This window comes from Ornithorhynchus anatinus, chromosome Y5 (genome assembly GCF_004115215.2).
Source record: "Ornithorhynchus anatinus isolate Pmale09 chromosome Y5, mOrnAna1.pri.v4, whole genome shotgun sequence".
NCBI lineage: Eukaryota > Metazoa > Chordata > Mammalia > Monotremata > Ornithorhynchidae > Ornithorhynchus > Ornithorhynchus anatinus.
The window spans coordinates 861,646-878,591 of NC_053179.1; the positions used below are offsets into that span (position 1 = coordinate 861,646).

Below are 16,946 nucleotides of genomic sequence, written 5' to 3' on the forward strand. Positions count from 1 at the left end.
TGGGACAGGGACCAAGTCCAACCTAATGTGCTCGTATCCACTCCAGCACTGAGTAGAGTGTCTTGCACATACTAAGCACTTAACAGATAACATAATTACAATTATTATTATCCCTTCCTCTATGTGAATGATTCCCCAATCTACATTTTCAGCCCTGTTGTCTCTCCCTCTTTGCAGCCTCACATTTCCTTTTGCCTTCAGAACGTCTCTACTTGGATGTCTTCCTCCCATCTTGTCAAATTTAACATGTCTACACCAGAAGTTCTTATCTTTCCCCCAAACCCTGTCCTCCCCCTGACTTTCCCGACACAGTAAAACGGCACCACCATCCTTCATGAGTGAGACCCAGGAGAGCCCCTTGGACCTGAGACCCCTAGGTCTGCGCCCCCTCCCCGCCCAACCCCCCAGTCTTAGCCCTTTTCCATGCTTTGCCCTTTCCCAAGCTTTGACCACCCCTCCTTCCCCCTACATGAGCTCCAAGTGGGAAAACCTGATTACCTTGTAATAATAATAATAATGTTGGTATTTGTTAAGCGCTTACTATGTGCCGAGCACTGTTCTAAGCGCTGGGGTAGACACAGGGAATCAGGATGTCCCACGTGGGGCTCACAGTCTTAATCCCCACTTTACAGATGAGGGAACTGAGGCACAGAGAAGTTAAGTGACTTGCCCACAGTCACACAGCCGACAAGTGGCAGAGCTGGGATTCAAACTCATCACCTCTGACTCCAAAGCCCGTGCTCTTTCCACTGAGCTACGCTGCTTCTCACCTTGTAACTACACCAGTGCTTAGAACAATGCTTGGAACTTAGTAAGTGCTTAACAAATACCATTTTTATCATTATTATTCCTGTCTCACAAGCCTGTAATTTTGGTGCTATCCTTGACTCCCCTCTCTCATTCAACCGACAAACTCAATCCATTACTAAAGCCTGTCAGTTCAACTTTCACAGCACTGTATTTTTAAAATCCACCCTTTCATCTCCAACCAAATTGCTACCATGTTAATCACTTTTCTTATCCTGCTTAATTATTGTATCAACCTCCATGCTGACCTTCCTGCCTCTTGTCTCTCCCGACTCTATTCCACACCTTCACTCCTCCTGCCTGGATCATTTATCTACAAAAATATTCGATATGTTTCCCTTCTCCTCTAAAACCATCATGGGTTGTCTACACACCTATGCATGAAACAGAAACTCCTCACCAGTGCATTTACAGCACTCACTTTGCCCCCTCCTACCTCACCTTGCTACTCTCCTACTATAACCCAGCCCGCCCAGCTAGCTCCCCTAATGCCAACCTTCTCACTGTACCTTGATCACCACCGACCCCTCATCCACGTCTTTCCTCTGACCTGGAATGCCCTCCCACCTCAAGCCTGACTTACAATTACTTTCCCCCCATTTGAAGTCTTGCTGAAGGCACATCTCCTCCAAGACACCTTGACTAAGCCCTCCTTTCCACTCCCTTCTGCATTCCCCTGATTTACTCCCTTTATTCATCCTGCCTCTCAACCCCCCAGGATTTAGGAACATAATTATAATTTATTTATTTATATTACCGTCTGTTTACCCTTCTAGGCTAAAAGCTTGCTTTGGCATGGAATGTGTTTGTTTATTGTTATAGTGTACTCTCCAAAGCGCTTAGCACAGTGTTCTGCACATGGTAAGTGCTCAATAAAGTCCACTGACCCCATTTATTCATTTATTAAAACACTTGCCTCCTCTCTTTTTTCTTGTCTGCCATTTTCAACCATTCACTCTTCAACGGCTTATTTCCTAATGCTTTCAAACTTGCTCATGTCTTCCATATCTTAAAAGAGCTCCCTTGACTCCATATCTCCCTCCAGTTTTTGTCCCATCTTTCTCTAACCATTCCTCCCCAAACTCAGTAAGTTGCTTACATGCGTTGTCTCCAATTCTTCTCCTCCATTTCTTCCCTTGATCCACACCACTCTGGCTTTCACTCCCTTCACTCCATGAAACTGCCCTAAGGTCACCAATGCCCCTCCTCACCACCAAATCTGATGGCCTCTACTCTATCCTAACCTTCCTAAACTCTCAGGTACTTTAGACACTACACCACTGTCAATCTACACCCAGTTCTGCTCTTAGGGAACTGATTCTCTCCATAGCTTCAGCTACCATCTCCATAATAAAAATAATGATAATAATAATGGTATTTGTTAATGGCTTACTATGTGCCAAGAAGGGGTAATCAGGTCCCACCCAGGGCTCAAAGTTTAAGTAAGAGGGAGAACAGGCCTTGGGTCCACAATCTGCAAGTCACTTAACTTCTCTCTTCCTCAGTTCCCTCACCTGTAAAATGGGGATGTCTTGTATGCTGCCCATCTGCTTATATATACCCCAGCGCTTAATACAGTGCCTGGCACAGAGTAAACACTTAAACAAATGCCACAAATATTATTTTGCAGCAGAGGTAACTGTGACTCAGACTTGCCCAAGGTCACAAATGGTCACATATCAGACAACAGGCGGAGCCTGAATTGGAACCCAGGTCCTCCGACTTGCAGGCCACTACTCCTTCCACTAGGCTACAAAGCCTTCCTCTCTAGATGATTCCAAAGCTCCATCTTCAATACTGACCTTTCTCCTTTTCTGCAGTCTAATATTTCCTCCTGCCTTTAGGGCATCTCTACTTGGATGTAATAATAATAATAATGTTGGTATTTGTTAAGCGCTTACTATGTGCCGAGCACTGTTCTAAGCGCTGGGGTAGACACAGGGGAATCAGGTTGTCCCACGTGGGGCTCACAGTCTTAATCCCCATTTTACAGATGAGGTAACTGAGGCACCGAGAAGTGAAGTGACTTGCCCAAAGTCACACAGCTAACAAGTGGCAGAGCCGGGGTTCGAACCCATGACCTCTGACTCCAAAGCCCGTGCTCTTTTCCATTGAGCCACCCTGCTACCTAGTGCCTCAAATTAAATATGTCTGAAACATGCCTTTTATGGTCCCACCCAATCCCTGTCTTTCCTCATCTTTTCCATCAAGTAGCCTCCCTATCTCATAAGTCTTTTTTTTATGGTATTTGTTAAGCGCTTACTATGCACCAGGCACTGTACTAAGCACTGGGGTAGAAACAAGTTTATTAGGTTGGACACAATCCATATCCAATGTGGGGCTCACACGCTTAAATCCCCATTTTACAGATGACGGAACTGACGCACAGAGAAGTTAAGTGGCTTGCCCAAGGTGACAAAGCCAAGAGACAGAACCCGGATTTCTCTGACTCTCAGACCTGTGTTCTCTACATTAGGGCCATGCTGTTTCCTATTTTTCTTTAAAAAAAAAAAAAGTCCAATCCCATATCTCCCCATTCAGAAGCCTCCAGTGGTTGCCAATTCACCTTAGCATCAAAGAGAAACTCCTAACCATTGACTTTAAAGAACTCAATTAACTCACCCCATCCTATCACACTTCTTTGAACTCCTACTACTGCCCAGCTTGCACACTTCACAGTTACTCTCTGTGTCCTGAATTTACTGCCAACTCCTTTCCCACATCCTCCCCTTAGGGTGGAATTCCCTCCCACACCAAATACAGCAGATCACCACTCTCTTCACCTTCAAAGCCTTATTTAGGCCACACATCCTCCAAGAGGCTTTCCCTGATAAAGCCCTCTTTCACCCAGCTACCTCTCCCTTTTGTATCATCTCCGCATCTGGACCTCTGATCTTGGGCATTTGATAATCACCCCACCCTCAGCCCACAGTACTTACGCACATATATAGAGATGATATATTACAAATTATTTATTTATGTTAATCTATCTTTCTCTCTAGTTTGTAAGCTCGTTGTGGGCAGGGAATGTGTCTATGAGGCCCATGTGCGGTAACCTGATTACCTTGTTTCTTCCTCAGCGCTTACAACAGTGCTGAGCACAGAGTACGCGCTTAACAAATACCATTATTATTATTACTATGTGTCACGCACTGTTCTTAGCACTGGGATATATACAAAATAATCAGTCCCTGTTCTACTTGAGGCTCCCAGTTTAAATAGGAGGGAGTAGGATTTAATCCTCATTTTACATTCATTCATTCAATCATATTTACTGATCACTAACTGTGTGCAAAGCACTGCAACTAAGAGCTTAGAGATTAGGCAAATGAAATACAGAGAAGTTAAATGACTTGCCCATAGTCACACATAGCAGGTAAGTGGCAGAGCTAGGTTTAGAACCAGGTCCTCCGACTCCCAGGCCCTTTGCACTAGACCAAACTGCTTATCTACAAGTCTCACAAATATGCCTTTCGGATTCATCAACACTTTCTGCTCATTCAGCCCAAACGTAACAAAACCAAACTTATATGAAATGTGAATACCGGACAGGATACCTGCAAATCTGGTGTTAAACTTCTATTTCCAAGAATCCTAGGATACTGGCTTCATAGGTTATTTGATTTTCTGACTACTTGTTTTGTTTTGTTGTCTTTTTCCCGCGTTTTGACTCTGAGCCCATTGTAGGGCAGGGATTGTCTCTGTTGCCAAGTTGTACATTCCAAGAGCTTAGTACAGTGCTCTGCACATAGTAAGCACTCGATAAATACGACTGAATGAATTTTCTGGTTTGATTTTATCTAGTCACCAATTTAATTTATGCAATTCCATGGGACCTCACATGGCATTTGAAGTAGCATGGCCTATTGGATGGAGCATAGGACTGGGAGTCAGAAGGATCTGGCTGCTAATCCCAGGCCTGGCACTCTTCTGCTGTGTGACTGGACAAGTCACTTAATTTCATTGTGTCTCAATCACATCATCTATAAAATGGCAATGAAGACTGTGGAAGGGACATGGACTGAGTCCAAACTGATTTACTTGTATATACCCCAGCGCTTAGTACAGTGGAGGGGCGGCGTGGCTTAGTGGAAAGAGCACGGGCTTGGGAGTCAGAGGAGATGGGCTCTAATCCTGGCTCCGCCGCTTGTCAGCTGTGTGACCTTGGGCAAGTCCCTTAACTTCCCTGTGCCTCAGTTACCTCATCTGTAAAATGGGGATGAAGACTGTGGGCCCTATATGGGACAACCTGATTACCTTGTATCTACCCCAGTGCTCGGCACCTACTAAGCACTTAACAAATACCAACATTATTATCATTATTCTCTGTACCTCCGTGAACCCATCTGTAAAATGGAGATAAAGACTTGTGAGCCCCAAGTGAGACAGGGACTCCGTCTAACCTGATCTGCTTATATCCACCCAGAGCTTAGTACGGTGCCTGACACACAGTAAGTGCTTAAAAAAATCACAATTATTGTTATTATTGTTATTGTTGTTACAGTGCCTGGCATATAAGACACGCTTAACAAATATATAAAAGCTCCGAAATCTTAAACCTGATTTTCAGCATATTCTCTTGTATTGAATCTCTGTACTTGACCCTCTTTACTTTTCCTTACCTAAAATATTTCCCAGTTACTTCTGCTTTATGTAAAATACTTACTTCTAAAAGAACCAACATGCCCAAAGACTACAATTAATTTCCTCTCCAGATTGCCTCTTGCAGATGGGGAACACATCTACCAAATCTATTATATTGTACTCTTCCAAATGCTTTAATTTCCAATCTGCAATTTATTTTCCAATTTGCACAAAGCAAATCTCAATCCATCACCAAAACCTGCCGATTTCACCTTGACGACATTGCCAAGATCCTCTCCATGAAAACTGCTACCAGGGTAGTACAGTCACGCATCCTATCCTGCCTGGATTACAAAATCAGTATCCTTTCTGACCTCTCACCCTCCTGTTCTCCCCACTTCAGTCTACACTTCACTCTGCTGCCTGGCTTATCTTTCTATAGAAATGTTCTGGGCATGTCACCCCCCTCCTCTAAAATCTCCAGTGGTTGCGTATCAACCTCCATTTCAAGCAAAAACTCCTCAATAGCAGCTTCAAAGCTTTCCATCACCTTGCCCCCTCCTACTTCCCCTCCCTTCTCTCCTCTACATCCCAGTCCGCACACTCCGCTCCTCTGGTGCTAACCTTCTCACTGTGCCTCATTCTCACCTGTCCCACCGTCGACCATTGGCCCACGTCTTACCTCTGGCCTGGAATGCATTCTCTCCTCAACTCTGCCAAACAATCACTCTTTCCCCCTTCAAAGCCCAACTGAAGGCTCTCCTCCTCCAAGAGGTCTTCCCACACTAAGCCCGCCCTTTTCCTCAGTTTTCCCTCCACTCAGCATCACCCCGACTCTCTCCCTTTGCTCTACCCCCCCCCAGCATACATTTAATACCGCTTTTGATGTGTATATATCTATAATTCCCTTTATTTATATTGGTTCTACTGATGTCTAACTGTTTTGATGTCTGTCTCCTCCGTTCTAGACTGTAAGCCCATTATGGGCAAGGATTTTCTCTCTTTATTGCTGAATTCTATTTTCCAAGCACTTAATACAGTGCTCTGCACACAGTAAGTGCTTAATAAATACGACTGACAAATGAATGAATACGATTGTCCCCACCTTTAAATTCTTTTAATATCTCACCTTCTTCATGACTCTCAACATTCCTCAAATCAGCATTTCCCCAATTCACTATGCTTCTCCTTGATCCTACTGTCCCCTCCACCCCGTAAAAACTTACCTCTCAAACAGTGACCTCCTTCCCAAATTCAGAAGCCTCTAATTCCATCCAAATCTTCCTTGACCGCTCAGCTATTTTCAACACTGGAAAAATTTAACCCTGGTTTCTGTGACAATACCCTATCTCTACCTATGACTCTTTTGTGAGTTCTTCCTCTGCCACCTAGCCTCTAACTGTGGGAGTCCCTCCTCACTCCATTCTGGGTCCCCTTCTAGTCTCCACTTACACCACTCCGTTGGAGAACTCACTCACTTCCATGGCTTCAACTATCATCTCTATGTGGAAGATTCCCAGATTTACATCTCCAGGTCCAACTACTTTCCCCTCTCTAGCTTGTTGTGGACAGGGAATGTATCTCCTAATTCTACTATACATACTCTTCCAACACTTAGTACAGTACTCTGCACACAGCACCTACTTAGTAAATATGAAACTGTGGATATAGCCCGGGTCTGGGAATCAGAAGGTCATGGGTTCTAATCCCTGCTCCACCACTTGTCTACTGGGTGTCCTTTGGGCAAGTTACTTAATAATAATGTTGGTATTTGTTAAGCGCTTACGATGTGCAGACCACTGTTCTAAGGACTGGGTTAGATACAGGGTAATCAGGTTGTCCCACGTGAGGCACCCAGTTAATCCCCATTTTACAGATGAGGTAACTGAGGCACAGAGAAGTTAAGTGACTTGCCCACAGTCACACAGCTGACAAGTGGCAGAGCTGGGAGTCGAACTCATGACCTCAGACTCCGAAGCCCAAGCTCTTTTCCACTGAGCCACGCTGCTTCATTTCTCTGGGCCTCAGGTACCTCATCCGTAAAATGGGGATTGAGACTGTTAACCCCACGAGACAAGGATGTGCCCAATCCGATTTGCTTGTATCTACCCCAGAGCGTGCCACACAGTGCTTAATAAATACCATAATAATGATAATAATAATTAATAATAATATACAGTATAATAATAATACATATCAGAGATAGATTGATTCCCTGCAGGCTCGCATTTCCTTCTTTCAGGTTGCGTGTACCTACACATCCCCAAAGGCACATCATGCTAAACGTGTCCAAAACTGAACTCCTTACACTATCAGAACCCAAACACTAACTTTTCTACCAGTGCAGACAGTACCAGTACCCTCTACCTCACAAGCCCAAACCTCAAAATTATCATCTCATCTCTCTCATTCAGCCCACATACTGTCTGTCCCCAAATCCTTTTGGTCTACTTTCACAATATCTCTAGAATTTGCCCCTTCCCCTACATCTAAACTGCTCCGTGGCTCAGTGGAAAGAGCATGGGCTTTGGAGTCAGAGGTCATGAGTTCGAATCCCTGCTCGGCCACTTGTCAGCTGTGTGACTTTGGGCAAGTCACTTAACTTCTCTGTGCCTCAGTTACCTCATCTGTAAAATGGGGATTAAGACTGTGAGCCCCATGTGGGACAACCTGATTCCCCTGTGTCTACCCCAGCGCTTAGAACAGTGCTCGGCAGAAAGTAAGCGCTTAAATACCAACATTATTACCATGCTGATATTAAAAACGATAGTATTTGTTAAGCGCTTACTATGTGCCAAGCACTGTTCTAAGCACTGGGGTAGATACAAGGTTATCAGGTTGCCCCCTGTGAGGCTCATAGTCTTAATCCCCATTTTACAGAAGAGATAACTGAGGTAAAGAAAAGTTAAGTGACTTGCCTTAAAGTCACACAGTTGACAAGTGGAGGAGCTGGGATTCTAACCCACAACATCTGACTTCCAAGCCCATGCTCTTTCCACTAAGCCACGCCGCTTCTCTGATCCAAGCAATTACCCACCTCGTCTACTGTATCAACTCTCTTGCTGATCTCCCTGCCTCCAGTCTCTCCTCCATTTACATTTCTTGGCAGCCCTTGTATAAAAGCAGTCAGTGCTTTTATACAAAACAGTCCATGTCTTCTCACTCCTCCGAAAACCCCGAGGGTATTGCCAATTCACCTGTCCACCAAACAGAAATTCCTTTCTACTGATTTTAAAACACCCAACTTCTCTTCCTTGCCTACCTTATCTTATTTCCAACTGCAACACAGCCTTAACACTTCACTCCTCTATTGCCAACCTATTCATTGCACTTAAATCTCATGTATCTTGCAAATGACCCCTTGTCCCCTTTCTCCTCTGGCCTAGAACTCCCTCTCCATTTATGACAGTCCATCTCCTCCCAAATTAAAAACTCCTAAAATCACCTCTTTTCCAGACATCTTACGCAACTAAGCCCTCTATTTCCTTATTCATCCTGCTTTCTGCATTATCTACTCATTTGACTATCTACTATCTGTTCCCCCTAAGGACTTAATATTTACCCCATCCTAATGATCCATAAGCTTATACTCTGCCATTTCTCCCACTGTAATTTATCTTAAGGTTTGTGCCACCCTAAAGATTAATCACTGATTGGCCATTGGCTTATCTGTATACTTACTATGATTTCATTTTCATGCACACAAATGTAGTAATAATAATAATGTTGGTATTTGTTAAGCACTTTCTATGTGCTCAGCACTGTTCTAAGTGCTGGGTAGATACAGGGTAATCAGTTTGTCACACTGAGGATCACAGTCTTAATTCTCATTTTCCAGATGAGGTAACTGAGGCCCCGAGAAGTTAAGTGACTTGCCCAAAGTCACACAGCTGACAGGTGGCGGAGCTGGGATTATAACCCATGACCACTGACTCCTAAACCCGTGCTCTTTCCACTGAGCCACACTGCTTCTCTATGTATATAAACTTGGATAGATACATCAAATCTTTATTCTTCCTCTCATCTCCACTATGTGTAAAGAATACTGCTTATTTCCCCCACTGAAATTCACCGGGAGGAAAACACTGGCTTCAGTTACAGCCTCTCAAGCAATTAATCAATCAACTGAATTTATTGAGGGTTTACTATGTACAAAGCACTGTACTAACAGCTTAGGAGAGTATGAGCTTAAAGGCTTACAGGGGTACACGGACGTTAATATGAATAATTTATATTTAATTTAAAGATATGTGCAGAAGAGCTATGGGGTTGAGGATGGGGTGAATATCAGATGCTCAAAGGTCAAAGACCCAAGTACACTCGTGACGCAAAAGAGAAAGGGAGCTGGGAAAAAGGAAGACGAATTGGGGAAGGACTCTTGGAGATATGACTTTAATGAGGCTTTAAGGGTGGGGAGAGTGGTGGTCTGATGTATATGAAAAGGGAGGGAGCTCCAGGCCAGAGGAAGGAAGTAGGAAAGGGGTCAGTGGCAGTAGACAACATTGTGCTCTGTGAGTGCAATAACTTAAATAGGCATTTAACCCTTTGATTTCATTTTTTAAATAATTTGTTAAGAACCTACTAAATGGCAAACACTGTTCTAAGCACTGGGGTAAGTAAACGTTAATTAGGTCAGAATATTATAATTTCATAACCCATCATAATGTCGAATCCATTTATTAGTTTTAAGTAGTCATCCGGAGGAGGATAAACAGTCATTTTCCTTCAAAAGTGAATTCTGTAGGAAAAAAAATCCCACTTTCAGGAATTTCATCATTGTCAGGAATACGCTTTAGGGACAAAAACGTAAGTAATTAAAAGTCAAGAACGGGATAATATAAACTAGGGTAATGCGGGGATCCGATTTACTATTCATCATCTGTTGTCTGAACAAAAGGAATGAACATTCTCGTAATTCCTGTACTTGTCTCCTTTCTCTACTCTGAAGTCAGAAGCAAAGTGGCCCGTCCGTACTTTTCTGAATATGGAAAATAGTAAACTGTGCTACAACAAAATATTTTTAATACAAACTCTGAATTTGCGGGCGGGAAGGAGGGGGAGAATAACTTGGAAGGCTAAGCAGAATTACACAGGGAACTGGATTAAACTGGCAAAATAAGGAAGTTGATTTTTATGCAGGGGGCCTCAAAAGGTTAGGGAGGCAGACACATTTATGACGAGGGGAATGAGGGAATTCTGAAACCAATACTTTGCTTTCAGAAATGAAGGAGAAATGAAGGCCTACGGCTGAAAAGGGAAAGAGAAAGTCACCTGAAGAGATGGTGGGCCTACCCGATGAGGCGCCATTTTGAAGCCGCGGGAAAGACAACCCCCGGTTTCCCCGACCCAAGAGGGGAGTTACTGGATTGCAGGCTCCAGTTCCCGTTCTATACTTCCATTCCTCGGGCCCCGGCTCTACCTGTGTAGCTCATGATGTGTGATGGGGTTGGCGATGGTGGCGGAGATGGCAGTAATTGCAGTGACAGCAACAGCGCGGGGCAGCAAATCACTCAGTATCCCGACAACCCCTCTTCCTCCTCTTCCTGCCTGCGCCAACTGGCGTCACTTCCGTCTCACCCGCCTCCCGAGTATATTGGTCAGCTACCGATACCATCTTTTTCATTGGCCGTCATTTCTGCCCATCACCAAGTTGTACGTCATTTCATAGTCATCAGTCGGCTGATTTGCCAATCGGTTGCAGGCAAGGTCACCCATGAACACGCTAATATATTTTGATTGGCTGAAAGTCACTTAGGGTCCTACTATAAGAACAACAGTCTAAAGGCCAAACTTTTTCGGAAAGCACGGCCAATACCAGAGTGAGTGAGTTCGACGCGATATGGCATCGTTTTTATTGCCTAAAGAAGAAAAACATATTTGACCCAAAAACTTTAATCTTGATTCCATTATTTGTAAATAATTGTAAATATAGCGCTAACTATATTCCAAGCACAACCCCAAGCACTAGGCGCTGGAAAGAATACAAAGTTATCAAGTTTATCTCTCGTGGAGCTCATAGTCTTAATCCCCATTTTACACAAAAGGTAACTAAGGCACAGAGAAGTTAAGTGACTTGCCCAAGTCATACAGCAGACGTGGCACATCCAGGATTAGAACACTCACAACTTCTGACTCCCAAGACTGTATTCCTTCCACTAAGTAATAATAATGATGGCATTTGTTAGGCACTTACTATGTGCCAAGCACTGTTCTAAGCGCTGGGGGTGATACAAAGTGATCAGGTTGTCCCATGTGGGGAACACGGTCTTCATCCCCATTTTACAGTTCAGGGAAATGAGACACAGAGACGTTAAGCGACTTGCTCAAAGTCACACAGATGACAAGTGGCTGAACTGGGATTAGAACCCATGACCTCTGACTCCCAAGCCCAGGCTCTTGCCACTGAGCCACACTGCTTCAGAGGTAAAAACTCCAGCCAACTTTTAGTGGAAAGAGGCAGGGCCTAGGAGTCAGAGGTTTTGGATTCTAAATCCCAAAGGGGTTGGTTTCTAATCCCAGTGCTGACACTTGTCTACTGTATGACTTTGGGTAAATAGCTTTGCTTCTCCAGGCCCCAGTTACCTCATCTATAAAATGGGGATTAAGACTGCGCCTCATGTGGGACAGAGAATGTGTCCCTCCCAATTTGTTTGTGTCCATCCCAGCATATTCATTCATTCATTCATATTTATTGTGCACTTACTATATGCAGAGTGCTGTGCTAAATGCTTGGAATGTACAATCCGGCAAAAGATAGAGACAATCCCTGACCAACAACAGGCTCACAGTCTAAATGGGGGAGACAGAAAACAAAACATAACAGGTAGTCAGGCATCAATGCCATTAAGATATATAGAAACACAGATATATACACATCATTCATTCATTCAATAGTATTTATTGAGCACTTAATATGTGCAGAGCACTGTACTAAGCGCTTGGAATGTACAATTCGGCAACAGATAGAGAGAATCCCTGCCCAATGACAGGCTCACAGTCTAATTGGGGGAGGGAGACAGCAGAGCAAAACAGAACAAAACAAAAAAAGCAATACTATCACGATAAATAGAATCAAGGGGATATGCACCTTATTAACAAAATAAATAGAGTAATAAATAACATACACAAATGAGCACAGTGCTGAGGGGAAGAAGCAGGGGGAGAAGCAGAGGGTAGGGTGAGGGGAGGGGAAGGTAGAAGAGCAGAGGGTGGAGAGGGAGCAAAGGGAAAAGGCGGGGAGTCAGTCTAGGAAGGCCTCTTGGAGGAGGTCAACTCTCAGTAGGGCTTTGAAGAGGGGAAGAAAGTTAGTTTGGCAGTCACGAGGAGGGAGGGCATTCCAGGACAGCGGGAGGACATGGGCCAACGGTTGACAGTGGAATAGGCGAGAATGGGGGACAGTGAGGAGGTGAGCAGCATAGAAGTGGAGTATACGATGTGGGCAGCAGAAATAGAGAAGGGAAGTGTGGTAGGACGGTGCAAGGTGAAGGAGAGCTTTGAAGCCAAGAGTGAGGATTTTTGTTTCCTGCAAAGGTTGACAGGCAATCACTGGACGTTTTGGAGGAAGGGAGTGACATGCCTAGGGTGTTTCTGTAAAAAAGATGATCTGGGAAGCAGAATGAAGGATAGACTGAAGCAGGGAGAGACAGGAGGAAGGGAGATCAGAGAGGAGGCTGACACAACAATCCAGTCACGATATTATGAGAGCTTGTACCAGCAAGGAAGCAGTTTGGATGGACAGGAAAGGGTGGATCTTGGCGATGCTGTGAAGGTGAGACCGGCAGGCGTTGGTGATGGATTGGATGTGTGGGTGAATGAGAGTGCAGAGTAAAGGATGACTCCAGGTTTGCGGGCCTGTGAGACTGGAAAGATGTTACTGCAGTCCACAGTGACAGGGAAGTCAGGGAGAGGAAAGGGTTCAGGAAGATAAGGAGTTCAGTCTTGAACATGTTGAGTTTTAGGTGGCAGGCAGATATCCAGGTGGAGTTTAGGTGGAGAAGGCAGAAGATATAGCCTGGAGGGAAGGGGAGAGAACAGGGGAGGAGATGTAGATTTGGGTGTCATCTGCGTAGAGATCATAGTTGAAGCCATAGCCAAGAACTGACCCTTAAGGTATCCTGATAGTCAGTGGATGAGAGAGGGAAGGGGAGCATGTGAAGGAGATAGAAAATGAACGGCCAGAGAGATAAGAGGAAAACCAGGAGAGGACGAAGTCCTTGAAGGCAAGGTTAAATAAAGTTTTGAGGAGAAGGGGATGATCGACAGTATCAAAGGCAGCTGAGAGGTCGAGGAGGATTAGGATAGAGGAGGAGTCACTGGATTTGGCAAGAAGGAGGTCATTGGTGACCTTTGAGAGGGCAGTTTTGGTGGACTGGAGGGGATGGAGGCCAGACTGGTGGGGGTCCAGGAGAGAGTTGGAGTTAAGGAATTCTAGGCAGTGAGTGTAGATGACACATTCTAGAAGTTTGGAAAGGAAGAACAGAAGGGGGATAGGATGATAACTGGAAGGGGAAGTGGGGTCAAGAGAAGGTTTTTTTAGGATAGAGGAGATATGGGCATGTTGGAAGGCAGAAGGGAAGAAGCCTTAGGAGAGTAAGTGGTTAAAGATGGAAGTTAAGGAGAGGAGGAGGGAAGAGATGATAGTTTTCACAAGGTGAGCAGGAATGGGGTCCGAAGCATAGGTGGAGGGTGTGGCACTTGTAAGAAGAGAGGAGATCTCCTCTGAGAATACTGTTGGGAAGGATGGGAAAGTAGGGGAGAGAGTTGAGAGCAGGGGAGGATGGAAAAGGGGGACGGGTGACTTTGGGGAGCTCAGACCTGATGGTATTACTTTTCATAATGAAGTAGGTGGCCAGATCGTTGCGGGAGAGGGATGGAGAAGGGGAGGAACAGGAGGCCAGAGGGGAGAGTTAAATGTTCGGAACAATTGGCGGGGGTGACGGTCATGGGCGTCAATTGAGGAAAGAAAATTAGTTTTGCCTGGCAGAGGAGAGGGCAGAGTTAAGGCAAGAAAAGATAAATTTAAAGTGAACAAGGTTGGCTTGATACTTAGACTTTGTCCAGCAGTGCTCAGCAGCTCCACCATAAAAGAGAAGGAGGCGGACAGAGGTAGAGATCCAGGGCTGTGGGTTAGTGAAGCGAGAGCAGCAGAGGGAAAGGGGAGTGAGTGAGTTGACTTGAATAGAGAAGATGGAGCTGAGAGCAGCGTGGCTCAGTGGAAAGAGCACGGGCTTTGGAGTCAGGGCTCATGAGTTCGAATCCCAGCTCTGCCACTTGTCGGCTGTGTGACTGTGGGCAAGTCACTTAACTTCTCCGTGCCTCAGTTCCCTCATCTGTAAAATGGGGATTAAAAGACTGTGAGCCCCACGTGGGACAACCTGATTCCCCTATGTCTACCCCAGCGCTTAGAACAGTGCTCGGCACATAGTAAGCGCTTAACAAATACCAACATTATTATTATTATTATTATTATTATTAATCTGGCCATCGAGAGTGGGTAGAGAAGATAGGGAGGCAAGGTGAGGGGTGACGCTTTGGGAGAGATGGATATGGTCAAGAGTGCAAAGGTCTCTGTCGGGGAGTAATACAGATTTACAGGGGAAGGGAGTGTGAGAGAGGAGGCAGCTGAGAAGGTTATGGTCAGAGAGGGATTTCAGAGTTGGTGAGGGTGGAGATAGTGCAGTGGTAAGAGATGTTGAGATCAAGGGTGTGATAAAGTTGGTGAGTGGGCGAGGTGGGGTGGAGCAGGTGGTTGGCAGAATCAAGGAGTAATAGAAAGCGGGCAGCAGAGGAGTCACCAGTACATCCATGTGGAAGTTCAAGTCTCCAGGATCAGAGTGAGCAAGGAAAAGGAGAGAAGAAAGGTGAGAAAGGGGTCAAGGTGGTTAAAGAAGTTGGAGATGGGCCCGGGGGGTGGCAGATGACAGCTACAAGAATCTGGAGGGGGTGGTTGAGGAGAATGATATGGGCTTTAAAAGAGGGAAAGGATAAGGAAGAGGGAGGGGGGATAGTGAGAAGCAGCATGGCTCAGTGGAAAGAGCACGGGCTTTGGAGTCAGGGCTCGTGAGTTCGAATCCCAGCTCTGCCACTTGTCGGCTGTGTGACTGTGGGCAAGTCACTTGACTTCTCTGTGCCTCAGTTCCCTCATCTGTAAAATGGGGATTAAGACTGTGAGCCCCACGTGGGACAACCTGATTCCCCTATGTCTACCCCAGCGCTTAGAACAGTGCTCGGCACATAGTAAGCGCTTAACAAATACCAACATTATTATTATTATTATTAGTGCAGAAGCCGCACTCAGGTGCAAGATGGAAGCTGACGCCTCCTCCTTTCCCGGTGAGTCTCGGAGAGTGGGAGAAGGAGAAGCCACTTTTGGAGAGAGCAGCAAAAGAGACCATGTCCTCTGAGGTGAGCGAGGTCTTCGTAAGGGCGAGGAGGAGGAGACAGAGGGAGAAGAAGAGGTCAAGAATGAAAGACACCTTACCTATAATGGAGCAGAGCTTCCATAGGCCACATTTGGCAGCAGCTGTGGAGAGGGAGGAGAGAGGGAGAGGGTGCAGAGAGTGGGGAGGGTTTGGATGGAAATGAGATGGTGGGGACCTGGGCTGGGAGAGGGGGATGAGGGGTGGCAATGGGATTGGAGAACTGGGATGGGACATGGGCGGGGAAGAGGGAAGGGAAGCGGATGGGAGGAAGGGGTTTGGCGGGGAAGAGTGCAAAGGGAGAGGGATGAGGGGCTGTCGCTGATAAAGTGGGATTCTAGGGATGGGAGGTGGGGTAAAGTGAGGGAAAGAGGCGGGTGGGGAGGGGAATGGGAAGCTAAGACTTGAGAAGGGAAGATGGGAGCAGAGGGGTTGGAAGGTTATGGTGAAGTCAGTGAGGTAAATGACAGCTCTGAGAACAGCTGACAATTAATATGTGATAGCAATAATATATAATATATAACATCATAACATAACATATAACATAACATAACATAATATAATATGAACGGGTGGTGCCCAGAGTCAAATGTTGACTTGTCCATGGGTCTATCATAGTACATACAGTCCCTGGCACATAGTAAGTTCTTAACACAGGACATGTCATGCCGCTCCTCAAAAAACTCCAGAGGTTGCCCATCCACCTCCACATCAAACAAAAATACTCACCATTGGCTTTTACGCATTCAATCACTTGCCTCTTCCTAACTCACCTCATTTATCTCCTTCTACAATGCAGTCCCCATACTTCTCTCCTCTAGTGCTAATTTTCTCACTGAGCCTCACTCTTGCCTGTCTTGCTGCTGTCCTCTCACCCAAGCCCTGTCTCTGGCCTGAATCGCCTTCCCTCCTCAAGTCTGACAAACAGTGGCCTTCCTCCCATTCAAAGCCTTATTTAAGGCACATCTCCAAGAGGCCTTCCCAAATTAAGACCATTTTTCCTCAACTCCCATTCCCTTCTGCATTGCCCTGATTAGCTCCCTTTTCTCTTCCCACCTCCAAGTCCCACAGCACTTATGTGCATATGTGTAATTTTATTTGCAATGACGTCGGTCTCCCCTCTAGAGTGTGAGCTCG

At 45.4% G+C, this 16,946-nt stretch overlaps 1 protein-coding gene across 4 annotated transcripts in view; it reads right to left on the reverse strand.

Annotated features, from left to right (window-relative positions):
• Positions 1-10,927, reverse strand: part of LOC114808758 (A-kinase anchor protein 8-like) — a 122,692-nt gene extending 111,765 nt beyond the window's left edge. For 3 of the 4 annotated variants that reach the window (XM_029056599.2, XM_029056601.2, XM_029056598.2), the window contains exon 1: positions 10,811-10,927. In XM_029056599.2, coding sequence (XP_028912432.1) covers positions 10,811-10,823 — 13 coding nt within the window. In that variant the 5' untranslated portion in view covers positions 10,824-10,927. The remainder of the gene's footprint in view (positions 1-10,810) is intronic. The other variant, XM_029056600.1, reaches the window with a different exon arrangement.
• Positions 10,928-16,946: the final 6,019 nt, after the last annotated feature.